The 20,469-nt window shown below is 32.2% G+C and overlaps 1 protein-coding gene across 1 annotated transcript in view; it reads left to right on the top strand.

Annotated features, from left to right (window-relative positions):
• Positions 1 to 20,469, top strand: part of LOC129227625 (mediator of RNA polymerase II transcription subunit 23-like) — a 59,625-nt gene that overhangs the window by 16,418 nt on the left and 22,738 nt on the right. The window contains exons 2-6 of the mRNA XM_054862252.1: positions 1,033 to 1,143; positions 10,665 to 10,724; positions 10,901 to 11,011; positions 16,248 to 16,347; positions 17,237 to 17,335. Coding sequence (XP_054718227.1) covers positions 1,033 to 1,143; positions 10,665 to 10,724; positions 10,901 to 11,011; positions 16,248 to 16,347; positions 17,237 to 17,335 — 481 coding nt within the window. The remainder of the gene's footprint in view (positions 1 to 1,032; positions 1,144 to 10,664; positions 10,725 to 10,900; positions 11,012 to 16,247; positions 16,348 to 17,236; positions 17,336 to 20,469) is intronic.

Genomic DNA, 20,469 nt, shown 5'->3' with positions numbered 1-20,469 from the left:
GCTCATTTTCAATAACTGGTAAGAGATGATATCGGACATTGTACGAGAGTCTTATGCTTCATCGCTTGCCTGTATGGCCTCTTGCACTCACACAACAGGTTGTTCAAATCTCCCTTTATTTGGAATTTTTCCAGTTATCACTCCTTGTGTCAATTTTGTACTTACATGCGTAAAATTTTGTTTCATTCTGACTACTACTCGGTGCATTGGCTTTTTTTTTTTTTTTTGTCATAGAGAGTGTGTTAGAGTTGTACCATTTTTAAAAGGAAAAAATACTGTGCAACTCGATTCAAAATGTAGTGAGATTCATCTTGTTTTTTGTTAAAGTGCTATTGAATTTATGCAAGATTTAATAATTTCTTGAATTAAAAAGCTTTACATTTTGTGTTTTGAAGCTGCACTTCAAAATATTCCTGTTTTTTCTTTTTCTTTCTTTTTTTTTTTTTTTTTTTTTGAATTTGATAATTTTTGGTTCATTCATCCTTATTGTTTTTTACCTTACCCATTACAGTAAAACCTGTCTACACCCATACTGTTGGGAGGTAAAAAAAAATATTATAATAAACAGGTTATCGTTATAGACAGTTTGATTATTCATGCTGACATTTTCTGGGGCCAAAAAAAAAAAAAAAAATATTGTTCTAGACAGTATTGTTATACACAGGTTTCACTGTATTCATTCTTAAGTAGAAAAAGTAATAAAATCTTGTTGAATAAACTTATTTTTCTGGGAGAAAACTTGCTTTGAACTTTGTAATAAAGTATGGGTTTAAAAATATTTTCAATATTAAACTAATTCATTTATATTTTGAACCTTACATAAGCTTGACACAAAAAATTCTTTTTGTTCTCCCTCCTCCCTCCCCTTTCCTACCGGAAGTATGAGATTTGTATTTGTTTGAGCATAGAGCATGTGTACCTTGTTTAATAATTTGTTGCTTTTAATGTATGGCTTATGATCTCTTTTGCTTAGTTTCTATTTCAATTGTTTACTTAATATATTCCTTTATGTATGTTTGTATTTGTTTTCAGGCATTGCGTAGTTTTGAAGGAAATGAAGCTCAAGTATGTTTCTTTATAATTCATATGCTGCTTATTAGGCCAAATGACTTCAAAAACAGAGTTTATGATTTTGTAAAAGATGTAAGCCATCCTTGCTTCTCAACAGAGTTTGAAAATATCCAATATTTTGATTTATATCCCATATTTTGACATCTATCAGATATTTTGATATACAGTGGAACCCCATTTTTGCATATTCTGTAAGACTAGTGATAAAAAGCGTACCAAGCCTGAAAACCTAAAATAGAGGGTGGGGTTAAAAATATAAGCATATTATATAAAATTGGCACTTACAAAAAACCATGTACTAGTGGGAAAATGTGTAATCTTTATTTGCTTGAAGATAATTTCATTTGTAGCAGGTTCGGTTCTAACAGTATTTTGCAAATTTGTTTAATTGTTTGGTTGCAAATTGTGCTTCTTGGTAGGCTAGGCATTTGCAAATAAAAATTATTTGTAGAATTTTTATGCTTTGAATTGCTTCTATGAGGACATCATCCATTATCTCTTTGTCTTCATCATTATTATCAAAAGGGGTTATTAAATCTGAAATTGAAGAAATTTGTGATATATAAAGAGACAATATATTCGACATCAGGAACGTCAGCAGCTCTGATCTTCAACTTTAAAGAAGGAAAATTGGACAACCAGAGGAAAGCTCTTCTCATAGACAAAGGACAATAAGAAACAACAAAATGAACTCCAAAGCAACTTCAAACGGCGATAAAACAAATATATTTTTTTAAAAAAAGGAATCTAAAAGTAAAATAAAATAAACGTTTGCACTAGTCTTGTAGATGAAAAATTATTTTGGTCTGCTTGCAGAAAAACGTGTTGAGCAGATTTTCTGAGAAGGGACACCATAAAATCCAGAATATTTAAAGATTTACAAAATAGCAATTTTCAGGGATCAGCAGAAAATGACGTCAGAGGCGGTATAACTCATGAACTGGGCAACGTAAATTTGGGACTCCACTGTATCTCCGATTTTTCAATCAACACGATGTCTTTAAATTTGTTATTCTATGCTCTTATCACAGTTTTTTTACTTCCAGATATTATTACTATAAAATAGAAGTAGAATTAATGTTATTTTTATTACTAATCCATACTGTATATATTTCATAAGAAAAAACACATTTTAAATGTTATTAAAGTATGAATGATATTTAGTCACTTGTAAAATGAGCTAATATTAGTATTTTAAAACTTAGATTTTTTAGTTATTTAAAATTTTTATTAATTTTCTTAAGCATTAGCTGCTTTACGTTTTCAAGATTAAAAAAGCTATTTTTTTTAATGTAAATCTTAAATAAGAATAATGCATTAGTCAGTATATAAAAATAAAACATTTTGCTTTTTCTCTGATCAACTTTTTATTTAATTAAAATTTTGACAACTTTTTATTTAATTAAAATTTTGATGTTGATAATAGTTTTATTATAAAACTAGTGGTACCCGCACAGCTTTGCCCGTAGTAGAAAATTAAAAAGTCATTTGGTTCGCCTGTATATATACAAATAATGGATGATGAATTTCTCGCCAATTTGCTGTGTTCATTTGCTTGCCCATGTTACGGCTCCACATTATGATTATTTCGTAATTTACTCTACGATAATTTTCTGGGTAAAATATTCTTAAAATTGGAATAGAAAAAGAACAAAAATCAAATTTTCGAAAAATCGCTTCAAGGTGCACACTCCCATGCTACAAACTAATTTTGTGTCAAATTTCATGAAAATCGTGATAACTTGTGGTGTTTAAACGGAAAGCCAAAAAGCTAAGTTTCATAAGTCAGTCAACAATATTACGTGATTATACGTGCAGAAAAATAAAAGTTAAAATAAATAAACGTACAAAATAAATTATTAAAAATAAACCCTGGCCATAAGTGGAGATGGAGTTCACAACTCCCCAACACCTACCGGTTCTAACACCTAAAGAGGCTGACGAAAGACAAAAAGAGAAAGAATGATTGAAAGTGTTCACTATTTATGCTTGCATGCCTCGTTTGCGTATGTTTGGGCATCAAAGGATGCCAGCCTATAACTGAAACTTTATATGTGCCGAAAGAGTTGAGAAGTTAATCTAATTTGAATAACAATGATTTTCATTACATTAGGAGTGAGAATGCGGTTGAATATCGTTTACGTCTATGACATCCCCCCTTCTCATTCACAGTAATGATATTAAACTTGAAATTTTATACAATTTTAACATATTCACAAATAACCCCCAAAAAATCCACAAAGGGCCAGGCTTAATCTTTTATAAAAATATTTAACTATTTAACAATAAACAAATATGGATCTAATATCCAACAATATTAAGCAGCATCCATCAGCAGCTGCAGGTTAAAGCTCATCACTAAGAAAGTTCCAATGTCCTTCTTGCTTTCAGGTGTCAAAAGTCTGAGGAGTTAATTCAGTCCAGACGAACATTTCTACATCAAAAACCAGTGGCGTAGCTAGACCCGACTTTCGGGGGGGTTACTTCTTTTATATATATATAATATTATATGTATATATATATATATATATATATATATATATAATCGCTTGGAATTTTTTTCCTTTTCTTTTTTTTTTCTTTCTCTTCTCTCTTCTTTTTTTTTTTTTTTTTTTTTTTTGAGACTAACGTTTCGGGGGGGGGAGGTTTTGTCCCCAAACCCCCCCCCCTTAGCTACGCCCCTGTCAAAAACTATCTTGTCAAACTGTAATTCAAAGATCCTCGAAGCAGTATATTTGAAAAAAAAATGAGTAAAACAATTTAACATGAAAAAAAAAAAACATTTTTTCCCGCAATGACAAAATTATTAAGTTTCAAAAATAAAATCATTTGTCATTGAATCAAATTCCTCCTTTCCAAAGATTAAACTAATTAGAAATTTGAAAAAAAAAATTGAAGTTGTTGCAAAAATATTTATACTTTAATACCCCAAAATATTATAGTAAACAATTTGATACTATAAACATTAATTAAATATTTGTTCACAAAAATTATTTAATTCAAAAGGGGTCTGCGGCTTCATAAAAATATCAGCCCTATTGGATTTACTGCTTACATGTTTTACGGTAAAAATGTCCCGCTGAATCAAATCAGGAACAAAAAATAATTTTTCATTGATATGTTTTATACGGTGATTCTCAATCGGAGATTTAACAAAGTCAATGGCTGATTTATTGTCAATGTACATTACAGATTTTATTTTACTTTTTCTAACAATCCCCAGCGTAAACATTCATTTTATAGGTGGCCGAACCACATTAACTCTTTAGAAGCTTTACAAAGGGCAACAAACTCACTTTCCATAGTGGAAAGGCTTATGCAACGCTCCTTGAAGGTTCGCCATTCAATCAGCACATTATCCAACAAAATTAACTGCCCCTCGAGTGAAGTTCAGGCAACCCGATTAACTGCGTAATTGATGTCTGAAAAAGCTATCAATTGGCAGGGCTAATAGAGGAAAGAAGGGCTAGGTCACTCCTTTGAGGTATCCCTCGCCACTTTGAGTTCGCCGTTTCCCCTTGTGACGTCACGGCGCTGACTGGGGAAAAGGGAACTTCAGTGCTATATGCCATCCACGTTCCTCAATTACTTGTTCTCTCTAATTTTTCAAAGTTTTTTAGTGAGTTTTTAAAGTTAATTTTCGCTTTATTGAAGTTAATGGTATTAAACTGCGTTCATTTTTTTTCGACATGTCAGTGTGTGTGCAATAGCAACTTGCAAGAACACACACAAAAACTCCAAGGAGAAAAATATTATTTTCCACGTGTTTCCTAAAGGAAATAACGAACTATGCAAAGATTGGGTGCAAAAATGTCACCGAAATGATCCTGTGAACATCAAAAATGCAAGAATATGTAGTGATGAAATTATCAAATTAAAGTCAGATTTGAAGAAAACGAATAAATTAGAGGGGAAAATAAAGGATATTTTCACAAAGACTCAAATACAAGCATTAATGACCGATTCTAAAAAATTGAGATGGAAGGCTGAGGATGTTTCTCGTTGCATTGCATTGAGATCTCTTTCAACAAAGGCATATGACTTCTGGAAATCTAAAATAGGTATTCCTTTACCAAGTGCAAGTACATTGAAGCGATGGTGTGCAAAATTGTCATGTGAGCCAGGATTGCAAAAGGACATTTTGAATCTAATGAAAATAAGTTCAGAAAAATTAAGTGGCCTTGAAAAAATATGTGTGGTAAGCTTCGATGAGATGCATGTCGCTTCTGATATTTGCTATGATGCTGGTTTAGACCAAATACTTGATCCCTATAAAAAGGTGCAAATGGTTCTGATTAGAGGCCTTTTTTCTAATTGGAAGCAACCTGTTTTTTATGACTTTGAAGTTACAATGGATCAACTGCTTTTATTTAACATATTAAAAAATTTGGAAACAATTCAAATCAATGTAAAAGCCTTAGTGTCCGATTTAGGAGGTTGTGGCACTCTCTGGAAAAATCTACAAATAAACATAAATTCAAATTATTTCCTTAACCCATTCAGAATGTCTTCGAAGATTTTTGTTTTTGCTAATATGCCACATTACATAATATTATTGCGGAATCACTTTTTAGATTCAGGAATAACTTTGGAAGATGGAACAGTCTTAAATGTAAAAGTGATAGAAGAGCTACTGAGTAAAGATATTGGAGAAATAAAACTTTGCCACAAGCTTAAACCTTCCTATTTGTCAGTGAAAGGAAATGATCGGCAAAAAGTAATGCCAGCAAAAGCTTTATTTTCAGCCACCACAGCCAAGGGAATTTCAAAATTTACGGGAGACAAAAAAGCACACGATTTTTTCTTACTAATAGATGAATTTTTTGAAGTAATGAACAGCAAAACTTTGGAGCCACCTCCTGGGAAAGATATAAAAGCTGCTTTTGGGAATCAAAACTATTTTTTGGAGCAAAAACGTGTTCTTAACGAAGTGATGGAAGTTATTGAGAAAATGAGAGTAAATGGGAAAAAGGGGCTTTTACCCTTTCAAAAAGCAATAATTATTTCAATTAAATCCTTATTCACTTTGTTGGAAGATTTGAAATGTATGGAAGTAAAATACATTCTAACTAAAAGATTCACTCAAGATGCCCTAGAGAGTCTCTTTAGTCAAAGCAGAGGTCTCGGTCGGTTTAATGATCACCCCAGTCCTACAGAAGTCATCAGAAGATTTAAACACCTTTTGATGGCGAGTAAACTGCCAAATCTTTCTCAAAAAAACAGTCACAGGTCAGCAAAACGCAGAAGTTGACTGTTATTTAACAGCTGAACTTATAGAGAAAGCGTTTGATAGTGATTTCAACATTGAAAGAGAAAATGAAACTGAAAATGTTGACTTGGAAGCCCTAAGCAAAGTTGAATTAATGAATGATGCAAGTAAAATGTTTGAATATATACCTTTGTCGTGGGACATTGACTTTTCAGAGACGTGCGAAATTGATCGAAAAGAAAAAGACAGCTTACGCTACATAGCAGGATATGTTGCATTTCGATTGAGGAGCGTAGATCCAAGTTTAGGGACCCCTTCCTTGCAAGTTATTTTTGAAAAAGACACAGATTGGATTTACTTGTTGTCAAAAGGAGGATTAATTGTGCCTTCCAAAACATGGATGAAAGCATGTGAAGAATTTGAAAAAATATTTAGGACTGCTCATGGAAAGGCATACAGAAAAACTAAAGGTGTAATTAAAGAGCTAGAGGAACGTTATCCAACAGTAAACAAAAAGGCAATTCGTTTGTTCTGTCGCACAAGGACATTTATTAGAATTCGATACTTAAACAGAAATCGACCAGTAACATCAAAAAGGAAGGCTACCCAAAATATGCAAAAATGGATTGAATCTAAGGAAAGTAAAGTCGAAATTTAAAAGTAAGTTTCTTTCAGATTAAAATTTAAAAAATAAGATCAGTATGTTCACTCTAATTTCTAATGTTTTAAAAAGATCTATTATATTCCTGTAATTATATTGAACAGAAAGCTAAACAGGACAGTAATGATATCGTGAAAAGAATATTTTGTCTTTAAATTTCTTTTAGCATAAATATATTAAAAGTATTGCTGCGCATTTAAAAATAATAATAATGCCTTTGCTTTTCCATACAAAATTGAATAAATCATTGTTTTAGTAGAAAAATTAAATTCTAAAGCGCTTTCCTTTCAAAAATTATCATAAAAAATTAAAAAACTGTTTCCCTTCGCACAGAAATCTCTGTCGTGGTCAGCGCAGTGACCTCATAGAGGGGAAAAGAGCTGCCTCAGTAAAATGTGGCGAGTGAACTAGCCCTTTTACTTTCTACCGCCCTGATCAACTGTGTTCTATTACAATTTAAACTAAGCTTTAAATCTTTTGTTTGTAAAACATACGCCAAGAGTTTCAAAGGACCGTTCCAATGAATGACACCAGGATTGATTTGGAATTGACTTAAAATATTGACCGCATAACAAATATCCGGTCTCGTTCTGCTCGCAATGAAAGAAAGACAACCCAATAAATTAAGATAAGGAATTTTTGACATTTCAAATTTTTCATTTTAAAAACTAAGACAATTAGATTTCGAAAAAACTACCTTTTTTGCAAATTGACAATAATGAAACCGGAAAATTAAAATGTTTGAACTTTTCAAAAACTTCAATAATGTATTTAGTTTTAAACAAATTTAAACCATTTTCAGTTATTTCAAATTCGACACCTAACAGTTTTTTTCGTTTTTCTGAGAACTTTTAAGACAAAATCTTTTTTAAGTAAATTTAGAACCTAATTTAAATTTTCCTCTTTCCGTGCGAGCAAAACAATATCGTCAACATATAACAATAGTATAACACATTAATTATAAATATAAGCACAATTACATTCTTCAAATTTGTGAAAACCAATATTTAATAAAACATTATTTATCTCAAAAAACCATATGGCCACTCTGGTGCAAAATGTAAATTTCTTTATTAAGCTTACAAACTAGATTTTCTTTGCCTTTTATAGCAAAACCTGGTGGTTGCTTCACATTTATGCATTCTTTTAGAGGTGCATATAAATAAGTATTTTTTACATCACACTGCAAATCGAACCAACCCTCGGATGTTTCCAAGAAAAAGAAAAATCAAACCAATGAAAAATGAATTGTCGGACTAAAAGTCTGATTGTATGATTCAATGGATTGTGCATATCCCGGAGCTACAAGTCTCCCATGATACCGAACAACTAAATTTATTTAAAGTTTAACCAACAGTGCAGCATTGCTAGCAACAAAGCCAATAAGATGCTTGGGTTTATCAATAGATCTATTTCAAACAAATCTAAAGAAGTTCTTCTGCCCTTATATAGAAGTTTGGTAAGACCTCATTTGGAGTATGCTGTTCAGGTTTGGTCTCCTTATCTTAAGAAAGACATTAATGTATTGGAAAGGGTTCAAAGGCGGGCTACAAAGCTAATAAAAGGGCTTTCCCACTTAGATTATGATTCCAGGCTTAGAGGGCTAAAAATGTACAGTCTTGAGCAAAGAAGAGACCGAGGGGACATGATTCAGCTGTTTAAATTTATTAAAACAAAAGATGTTACAGGGCTAAAGTTTAGCACTGAAAACAGGACAAGGGGTCATTGTTTTAAGCTATTTAAATCTCAGGCTAACATGGATATTAGGAAAAATTATTATTTTAGCAGGGTAGTGGAACCTTGGAACAGCTTACCGGAAGAGGTGGTAATGAGCAAAGGAGTAGACAGTTTTAAGAGGGCCATTGATCTTCACTGGGGATTGTAAATTGACTAGGACCAGTCTAGCTGGGCCCAGAGCCTGTTGCTGGTCGTCACTTTTGTATTTGTATTGTATTTGTATTAATTTTTAACCATTCATCTCTTTTTACATTGAATACTCATCTTGATCTGATTGGTTTTTCATTTGCAGGCAATGATATTAAATCTCACACTTTTCTTGAATGCATAACCTCCAATTCTTCCCTCATTGAATCTAACCACTGATCCTTTTTCTTAGAATTAAGAAACTGCTTGTAATTCTTAGGAATTACAATTTCACTATCTAGTCATAAGTTACATATGTTTGAATGAACAGTTTTATCAGAAATTTCACCTTGATATAAATTTTTACCATTAAAATCAAATAAGTATGGTTGAAACAAAATTGAATTTCCGGAACAATTTTTTTCAATATCATTTAAAGAAAGCAATCCTTCAGAAGAATGCTTCTCAAAAAAATAAATATCAGGACGAGATTTTTCTGACCTTGGGATTGCTTTTCTTACCCATTCAGTTTCATGAAGCTGGACGAGTGACCAATCAACCTACCAATTTGGGTGTGATTCATTATGCATAAGTCTTTAAATTCTTACTCTGTATCAAATGTTCTTGATCCAATTGTTATTTACAGTAAAAGCCCTCTAATCTGAACACTAACGGGACAAATTTTTTTGTTCACAATAATGTTTAATAATGTTATTTGCATTGGAATCGGGGGAATTAAAAAATGTCCGTATAAGAGGGGTGTCCGTTACTATGAAACCTTCTGGGTTTTCATGCTTGCAACAGTTTCTTGCAGCCTCTGTCACAAGTTTTTCACATCTCTCTACTGTGAATCTCTCTACCGTACTCGATTCTCAAATCCGAGAATCATATCCTAATTGGTTGGTTGGTTGACTGGGAAGGGTGGTGAGAGGGACTCGGACTTGCTGCCACCCGCCAAGTGATTACCCCGTCATTCAGGGGGTCAGGGGATGGTTCACTGCCTCCCCTCCCCCCAATATGGCTTTGAGAAATAAATGTATTGACATTTGAGTGGGCGTGATTTTGCTGTTTTCATTTGAAACTTTCATTGAATTTATACCCCTTGGAAAAGTTTGAAATGACGGGTCTGCACGGGGTGAGTCCTGACTCATTTTGGCACAAGAGAAATGTATGTAAAACATTAAAACGGTTGTTTAATCTTTAATAATATATTTTTACAGCTAAGTCAGCTTAAAATTTTTTGAAATAATGTAACTTTTACTTTAAAATGGTATTTTAAGGCTTTTTGGGCAAATTCAAATGATTGACAATGTGTCCCCAAGTTTTTCTATACATTTCGGTTACTAGGTACAAAGTGTATTTTTATTCTATTAGAAATGAAGTAAATTATTTTTTTTTAAAAATATGTCTTCTAAATTGTTCATTTTTTCTTACTTGAGGGCTCTTTCGCAATTTCAAGAAGATTTTATAATTTTTTTTAATTATTTTTCCCATTATTATGATGCTAATGCACAAGTTTTTTCGCGCTATTAAGAAATTAATTAGGAAAAAAAAGTGTTATTCGACCCACCCTAATACTCACCCTTGTGATCTTTTTTCCCTCAAAACTATTCTCTTGAATCAGTAGAGCATCTTAATTGCTTTGAAACATCTTGACTGAAACAGCTGTTTGCTGGTTTTTTAACCTTTTTTTCATTTTGAATTTGTACTTTATATACGTTGTCATATTTTATTCACTATGCAGTACAAAGTTTTCGACTACTTTTTATGTATCTTGACTGACTTTAGATGTTGCTATTTTAACTACAAATCAGACTTTGCAATGTTTCAACCTCTAAAATTTTCATTTTATATTTTCAGAACTCCCCGGAACATTGGAAGCAATCAGATTGGCATGAAAAGCATTTGATGTTTCATAGGGTAAGGTAACTTACTCTTGCTTTAAAGTACTGAGAAATGTGGGGGTTTTCTGGGACTATATTTGCTTAAGTTTTCAAACTTGTTTAACCATTTTTTAAATATTTGATATATTCTTTTATTACTTATAGGTTTGTTTTTAATGAGCTCATTGTTGTTTACTTATTTATTTACTTTAGATGTATCAAGAAAAATTCTACTTTGAAGGTCTGCATGATTTAAACACGCAAAGCACTCAACATACATATTTACCTGTGTATTTTGGGAATGTGTGCCTTAGATTTTTGCCTGTAAGTATTTAATTTGTTATGATCAATTTTCGGTTAAGTGCAATTTTACACCAAAAAAGAAGTTATCCTAGGATTCAAGAGAAAACTAACATTGCACAGCACAAATTGAAAAGTGCACTGCATCCACATGTTTTGAAGTTATAGCAGTTACGTTTTTCAATCTAGAAAAGTTTTGAACTTTGGACCCTAAACATCAATCGCAATTAAGCACTGCGACTCATTGTATCCTCAAAACTTGTGTAATATTTTTCAATTTGTGATGTACAATGTTCGTTTCTTTATGAGTTGTTTTTTTTTTTTTTTTTTTTTTTTTACAAAGATTAACTTACATTTTGTCCCTTGATATCAAATCATGTGATAGTGAAAAACAGTTTGAAATCTTCAGGATAAGTGCAGTTCTTCAAAAATCAGGCAATATTAACTACTGAATGGAAATAGCTCTTAAGTACTAAAAAAGAAGTTTTAGTCAACTAAAACTAAGAAAAATATCTGAATTTATTCGCATGTGTTAAGAGAATGTACCGTTTGCAATAATAATAACAGGGTTGCCACACACCTGGAAAATATGGAAAACCTGGAATTGTCAGGGAAAATGAAACACCTAAAATGGTCAGGGAAAGTCACAAATTATTGAAATTTCTGGAAATGTCACGCAGTCTCTTTCAATTTTTGCATCTGATGGGTGAAACTGTTGCGTAAAAATGTGAAGTGCGATAAATGTTGCATTCCAGATAAGCAAATTTTCGTGATAGTTGAGAGGAAGAAAATTCAAGCTCATTTTTAAGTACTAAATGTAATAAGTAAAATAAATAAACAATTTTTTTTTTTAAAAATTCATACGTAAATTATGAAGCTTTGATTTATATCATTACATTTTATTTGGCTTCTTTTGAAAAAAAATCAAGCCATGCATTGCTAGTATTTTTTGCAAAGTACATGTGGTCGTACTAGCATTTTAATAGCCTTCATTCTACTTTATTTTCTTTCTTTTTCATGAAATGAATGATCATAAAAATTTAAACCCTTAAAATTTTAGCTTTTATAGGTTAAAACTTGTTTTTTTTTTTTTGGAAACATGCCAACATTGAAAGTGACTTTGTTTAGTGTGTTTGAGATTTCAGTCCATATGCATCCTTTAATTTTTTCCATCATTTCAATGGTTGGAAGTTATTTTGATTAATTCTGGATTAAAATGACTTTATATATTTATTTTTGCAAACTTTAACTATTATTGAGTTTGGCACTCTTGGCTTCCTTAAGAGGTTTTCCACCAGCTCAGTCACTCCTATACCGGGCTGATGAGTGTTAGTAAGCACTGAACTGCAGTCCTCGGCTGGAATTGACTGAGCTGGTGGTGTATTTCATGTAGAATTGAGTTAATTAGCAATTACATATTTGTTTTGTAAAAAAAATGAGTTGCAAAAAATGAGCATTTAATTTTTTAGTTCTTCATTTCATTTTAAAGCTAAGGATTTGTAAAAAATCTTTTGAAAACAAAAATGAAAGTCCATTTTAGAAGAATAGTGTAATAATTTTCTATATTCTTTTGTATTAAGAATATGAATTTTAAATTGAATCATCATTGCAGAGAATATTTATAGCATATATTGTTATTTTTGAAACAGAATGAGCTATGATAAAACATTGATGTTTTAATTTTGAACGTCTTTTTTTTTTTAAACATCAATGTTTTTTAAAAATATGTCACACCACTTATGTAGAGTGTACTATCAACAAGGGCATGTTGGTCAAAATTTGAAGGAAAAGTCTTGTAGCATTATGGACTGACAAAATGCTGTTATTTATGCTGCAAGGAGGAAGGGAGACTTAAATCAAATGAGATTTCTTATAATATGCTCAGTTATGCTAGAATGGTCCCTAGTACATATCATTATGCAATAGGAAAAAGTTGCAAAGTAAGAAAAAGAGTTTAAAAAAAATGCCAAGAAAAAGTTTTGAGTAGTAAAAATTGCATTGAAAGGGAAACAAACTTTTGCAAAACATAATTACAAAGATTTAAAAATGAAAGTATTAATTGGAAATATCTGGTCTTTCAAAGCATTTGTAGTTAAATTTCAAGTTTGTCTTAACTTAACCCAGATATTGATAGCAATTATCGATAGTGTTTTAAAGCATTTTTTGATTAATAAATTAGGTTTATTTACAGTAAAAATTATATTGTATTGATATTAAATAATGTAAGCTGACATACATTATCCTGGAATTTTTCCTAAAATCGACTGGAAAACCTGGAAATGTCAGGGAATTTCATTCTTGAATTTCTGTGGCAACCCTATAATAATAATCACTACTTTCTAATGAGGCCCCTTTTATTCACTTTTTTTCTGAATTCTTTTTGCTTTATGCCACCAGAACCACAATAGTTATCAGATGTTAGACAGAATTTATTCACAAAAAACATAGAAAAATTTAACCGTACCTTGACAAAGGTTTTAACAAATGGGGTGTTTATATCAAAAAGTAGCTTTTGTATAGAACTTCAATGCACATATATAAAAGTATACCTCACGTTTTGGTGCGTACGCTTTGGGGAAAACCTGGAATTGTCAGGAAAAATAACAATTAAAAAATGTCAGGAAATTTTCCAAATTTGCCCCCCCCCCCCCCCCCCCCCCCCCCCCCAAATTTTTTTTTTCCAATTTTTGCCCAGGGAATTTATCATGAGATCTAATCTTCATTTTTGTCAATGTTTCCTGAAAAATTTTTTAAAAATTTGAGAAAAAAATGACCCTGGCATAAAAAAGCGGCGACCCAAAAAAAATTCCGCAGTCGCAATTTTTGGCCCTCAATAGTTCCTAAAAAAAAAATTCTTGAATGAACAGGAATTATGCACAAACTCAACAGGGGAGAAGACAACTTACTGCTTCGGAAACACAAGCCTGAAGATCGGAAGTTCGATTGTCGCAATTCGTTTTTTGTTGGGAAAATCTTTTCCGCTACATGTGAAACGTAGTCGCCATCTTTGGTCATTCACAAGATGAAAGTAGACACGATATTTAAATGCCTAAGTTTCCGAAAACAAAGCAGAATTGGATGTTTTCTTTAACTGCAAACTAATGAAAGTAACACAAAATATGCTGCAAATTGTTTTTTGAGCAATCACGATTGCTTTTTGTTCTCACTTGACTGTTTTGATGTCCTATCATTTTATTTTCCCACCGCCATCCTCCGTACCATCACCGTCGACCGGGTCCTCACGATGCTGCTCCTATAGCGAAAGCCGTCTCCAGGTTGCATCCATGTCCTACACACACGCACATACATACACAACTACACAGACACACAAACACACAAACACACATACACCTACACATACAAACACATACACACAACTACCCACACATTCATGCCTGCACAAAGACACAAACACACATGCCTACACACACATACACATACCCCCTACACACATACCCCCCCCCCCCCCCACACACAAACACACACTCCTACATACACACACTCGTGATTGCGAAAAACATAATTTGAATTCAAGATGTCAAAATTCAAATTAATTTTTTAATTATTATTTTTAAAATTATTTTCTTGAGAAATGAAAAATTTGGTTCCTAAAACTTAATCTTATCTTCATTGCTTGGACGCAAATGCGCTAAAAACTTTTCAACTGAACTGTAGTTTCATGAAGATTTATTATTTTTAAATTGTTTTCATGCTACAAATTCAAAAAATTTTTTCTTATTTTGTGGTGGATCCGCCATGTTTGGTCATTCCCAAGATGGAAGTACACAAGACTTTTTAAGTGCCTAAGTTTCCGAAAACGGAATTGGATGTTTATTGCAATGCAAATTATTTAAAACAACGCAAAGTGTGCCCTTTTTTTTCCGGATATTTCGTAGCTTTTTTCGGGAGAAATGCGAAATTTTATCTTCAGAACATTTTTTTATTCTAATTGATTTAGATGCTTATGTGCTAAAAACTGACTATTTTGTCTTAATTTTATTTTTTTAAGGATTATTAATTATTTATAACCACTTTATACTACAAATTCAAAAATCTACTTATTATCTTAAATTTTTCATGAAGTCGCCATATTTGGTCGTTTGCACAATGGAAGTAGACATAAATTTCCAAAAATAGAATTGGATGTTTATCTCAGTGGAAATAACAAAAATGTGCAATAAATTATAATTGTTTTTTTTTTTTTTTAATTATTTTCTGAAAAAAGAAATTTTTATTTTGGTGTATGCATCCATTAGTGTGCAAAAGGAAAAAATAACGATGATTATTGGCAGTGCTCTATGATTGACATACTGTCTGGCTTTCACCAGAAAAGCTCCCGCCGTCAAGTCTGATCCTGTCTACTGCCACAGAAACGAACTTCTTTCATTTTCTGCAAGGGTTAGCAGAAAGGCTTTTTGGCTCCATTTCGCCACTAGTCTGCTCGCCTTTGTGCAGTCGTATCGGTTTTTCCAACATTAAGTTTCCCTTGGGAAAAATGAGACATGCCTCGTTGCTATAGAAGTAGACAGGTGCAGACATTTTGGCGGTGGCTTTTCTCGTGATGGTCAACTACATGGTTAAAATATTACCAGATAGTTGGTACAAAACGCAGAGTAAATATTTCACCTTTTCACTTTGCCCCATATTTCTCTACTTCGTTTTCAAAAAGTAATAAACGATTGTAAACAATTTTGAGCAAAATGTAAAAAAAAACATAAAATTTTGAGAGAATGTAAAAAAACATAAAATTTTGAGAGAATAAAAAAGAAAAAAAATCCAATATGTATTTTTTTTTTTTTTTTTTTTTTATAATTTGAGGGGAAAAGTTTTGGTCTTCCACATTACTCCTCAAAATAATTTTTACTCTTTTAAATATATTGGTATTTAAGCTTAGTTTTGAATGAAACGGGTAACCTGGAATTTTGTAAAAAACAACCTGGAAAAGTCAGGGATTTTTTTTTAACCACAGGTGTATGATGAACCCTGATTTTTTTTTCCTGTAGCATGCTAGTATTTCTCTCTTCTTGCAATTGCCTGTAATTCTAAATGAAATGTTGCATTAATGATACTTTTTGTTTTGTTACTTTTTCCTTTTAATGAATTTTGAATTGTATTTATTAATTTTCACTTGTAAATGAAAATATGTATAGAGACAATATCAACCCAATATTCATCTTTTTAAAAAGAAACCTTCACATGGTGTTGATTGGAAAATCCCGGAACGATATCCAAATACAGGTTTTTATTTTTTCTGTTACAGGTTATGGATATAGTCATCCATAGATCTCTTGAACTTCCCACTCTGCCCATGTCTATTGAAAGTCTTCTAGAAAAACTGGGATGTTTATACAAGTTCCATGGTAATTTGTCGTATGAAATATCTTTGTTTTTGTTTTTTTTAAGCAATCACGAGCTTGACTGTTGTTGATGTTTCTTTAACTTATGAGATTAACATGTTGACGAGAATAAGTCTAGCTCATTGTTTTTAATATTTATTAAGTGAGACTTATTTTCGTTGTCATGATTGCAAATCATCTGTTGTTTGGGTTCATTCTTTTTTTTTTTTTTTTTTTTTCTTTTTTCTCAAGGTTTAACTCAAACAACTTTTACATTAAAAAAACAGGCTTTTTCGTACAATCATTGGATATATTTATATGTCTGTGCATGTATTAAGTGTACTTGCTGTGCTAAGCACTAAAGTCCTATCTGCACCTTTTATCAAAATTGGGCTAGTCATCAGGTGATATTTTGTCACACATTTCACCTCAATGAAATCACCTATATGATAATCACCTATGGTCATATGAGGCGGTGAGAAACAAAGGGGTGTAAGTGGACATTTTCAAGTTTTGAGTAAAATGCGTTTAAAGATAACGTCCTAGGTAGGCTTTCATTGAATTTTTTTTATAAATTATGCTGTACAGCAGCACCTACCAGGGCTACTAATTCTATCTCTTGCCACAAGACAGAGGAGAGGTTCCCCTACTATTTGCAGTCGTTACCTCCAAATTTTTAATTTTGCAACTTGCATCCCTTTGCTTCTCACTGCCTCATATGTCAATAAGATTTTTTTTTTTTAATCTAAAAGAGTTGCATCTGAATCAAATACATGGAGGTGCAAAACTTTAAACAGCAATTTCTCATTTTGAACTCAACTGCAGATACCACTTTTGTGCTTAGTGGGACAATATTAATGTAATAACTTTTTTTCTCTTAAGAAAATCCTTAATACTATTCTTTTTTATTTAGATCACCCTGTGACTTATCTCTATAACACTCTGCATTATTATGAAAAAAGACTAAAAGAGCGCCCAGCTCTTAAGAAGCAATTAGTATCAGCCATTATCGGTAAAAACAAAAAAGTTTTTTTACTGTAAAAAGTTGATTAATTTCTAATATTTGTGTTTGCATTAATGGAATTCCTTTTTCCCAGAAATCTTTGTTATTCTTAGAAAAGTTTTTTCTTTTTTTTAAACTAAAATTGAAAAAATGGCTGATCTTTATATATTAGATTTGAATAAACCTACTCTTCCAAAAGAACTAAATCTTTCCGCTTTTGTACTGAAGTCAACGGCCATTCTCTGCTGAAAAAAATGGATCTCATCCGTTCACCAAAGTCGGGCAACATCAAGCATGGTCAATACTAGGGAGGGTGACCACTTGGGAACATAACATGCTGGTTTTTTTTATTTTCAGTTTTAGTCTCCTTATTTTAAGAAAGACATAAATTTATCAGTAAGGGTTCAAAGGAGGGATATCAGATTAGTAAATGGGCTTTCTAGTTTAGATTATAATTCCATGTTTAGAATTCTTAATATGTATAGTCTTGAAGAAAGAGTAAGAGCAGGCCCGGCTCTAGGGATAGGCAACCTAGGCGGCCACGGCAGATTTTAATGGTAAAAAAATAATAATTTAGAGTTTGTACCAGTGCTTGAATATGCAAAATATAGTTTGGAATTCAACTAGAAATTCAGTTTAACTTGAAGGGCCGCAAATCATGCAATTTAAAAGTCTTTGGAAAATGTTTATACATGTTTCAGTGCCACAAGATGCACGACTTTAATATTAAAAAAGAGTTTAAAGTGTGCATCAGTGTTTGGATATGCAAACACCGGTTTGAAATTTAACTAAAACTCACTTTAATTTTAAGGGTGGCAAATTACTTGATTTATTTATCTACTAGCGTCTTTGCATGGTCTACGTCAAAAATAAAAGTTATGTCAAGTGACGCGTGTTCAACAACTGGGCTCAAATAATAAAAGAAAACATATACTGTAAAATTTCTCTTCAAAAAATGATTCTTAAATTTTGTCAATGGTAAATCTTTAAGTCCTGTATAAATTATGTGCTGCCCTTCATTAATGCAACTAAAATCCTTGATTATCTTATGCTGGCAGTACAAAAAAAAAAAAAAGCTTAAAAATATGCAAAATGGGGAAATTTTTAACTCAAAGCAAAAGCAAGAATTTTGTTTGTTCACAGTCGAGAAAAAAATGGCTACAGATCCAAATTGATTTTATTCGTGCTAATTTAAACTGAGCTCGTTGGCAAACGATAAATTTCCAACTTGATATGGATGTTCCATTAGGCTTAAAAATACTTATAACTCTTTTCCTGGTGATTTACAGCCTTGGTTTTTTTCCCCCCAAATTCGAAGGAAGTAAATCAACCTGAGGGATATTTTTTGCAGACCTTCAAATGAGACCGAAGTAAAGAAAACCAGATCATTATTTCTGGTAGAAAGAGCCATTTAATGCCATTTTGCCTCACAAAATGTTTGTGAGATTCTGGGAAACACTTTTTCATATACATTTTTACAATTAAAAGTGTTACTTTTTACTTATTATTGTATAAAAAAGTATCAACAATGTTTTATAGTTCCCATCAAGCACTTTTAATAAAATGTATCTGAAATATGGAACATTAAACATTTCATTTAAACACATTTCAGGCGTACCGGTTCTCCGCCCTCCTCTTTCATTTATTCCCTTTTCTCTAGTTCTCAGAAAATAAGAAAATCTTCTTACGACCCTCGAAACTCATCTTTCTGATATCACCAAAAGGACGATGAAAACTGAATTTTTAGTACTACAATTTCGAAAAATTTAGTGGAAAGGAATCTCTGAACCTCTTCCGATACCATCATAGAAGAACACTCTCTAGGACTTCAATTTTCTTTAAGTTTCCAGTGGAGAGCCCTAGTATCTCCTTTTTCCCTGACATCACTGAAGATTATCAACAATTGCGTTTTTGGAACTTCCATTTCAAAATGATGTAAGGGAGATATAAATGAAATCAAAAAATCGATCAAACACAATCTCTGAGTCATATTATTTTACATAACTGCCACAAATATGGTAAGTAATCGCGTTTTTAAAGACATCAATTCCGAAAATTTTCCAAGAAGGATATTCAAACTTTTTCTCCCTGTAACATTACCATAGATGGTCAAAAACTTCATTTTTAAAAGCAGAACTTTGAAAAATGTTTCCCGGGGAGAACCCCCGGACTCCTTTATTTCTATGTGCTCCATCTTCGAGTACTGACCGACCCCTTCTAAAAAACAGAAGTTTTATCACCTCATTCTCTCCACATACAATGCATACATTAGATATAATTGATAAAGTTGAGAGAGAGAGAGATGGAATGATTGACGTCCATTTGAAATAAGAAAATCTTTTGCCCCTCCCTCCAAAATTACTTTTTGATTACGCCATTATTTCTGCGTCTTAAGTTCTGCGTCCCAGATACTTCCCACTATGAGCTCCTGCTTTTTACAAAGTTCCTATGCCTTTTATTGCAACTTGTTTAAAGATTCCAAACCCGTCCCGCCATTGTTTTAAAAAAATGATAGGTTGTTATTTATTTAGTTTTAAATGACAAATGGGAGAAAAGCAACAGTTTGAAGTTACAGGATTACTTTTAATATACCAGTCTATCTGAGGTATTTGATCCCGGAAAACAGTATTAGGGGCTGGGTCTCATTCAGGATTTTATTTCTTTGTTCATTACCAATTTGTATTTAAATAACTTACTTTAGAAAGAGCAATGGAAGGAGGGGGGGTGGCACTTGTCAGCCTCGCCTAGGGCAGCAAAACTACTAGAGCCAGCCCTGAGTAAGAGAGAACATGATACAGTTAGCACTTCAAATTATTAAAATGGAGGATGTTTCTGTACCTCAAAGCCAAACTGACGTAAGTCCAAAAATTGTGATTTTCAGTTTATTACTATGTTGTATGTAGAATTCTATTCCACATCAAGCCGTGTGAACGAAATTCCAATTAGAAAATCCTTTGTAATTATTTACCAGCGTTAAAAGAGCGTATGTTACATATTTTGCATGACAACCTTTTTTCCTCTCTCTTATAAAGTCTGAATTATGTGACTTACTTTGTTCTGGCTCTTAGGTACAGGCAGACCCCTCTACTGGGGTAGTCGACCTAGGCAGCAGATTTTAGGGGCCAAGTTTTGAAATTGGAACA

This window comes from Uloborus diversus, chromosome 1 (genome assembly GCF_026930045.1).
Source record: "Uloborus diversus isolate 005 chromosome 1, Udiv.v.3.1, whole genome shotgun sequence".
NCBI classification, from domain to species: Eukaryota; Metazoa; Arthropoda; class Arachnida; order Araneae; family Uloboridae; genus Uloborus; species Uloborus diversus.
The sequence above is the reverse complement of the archived record's forward strand: the minus strand, read 5'-3'. Positions and strand labels throughout refer to the sequence as shown.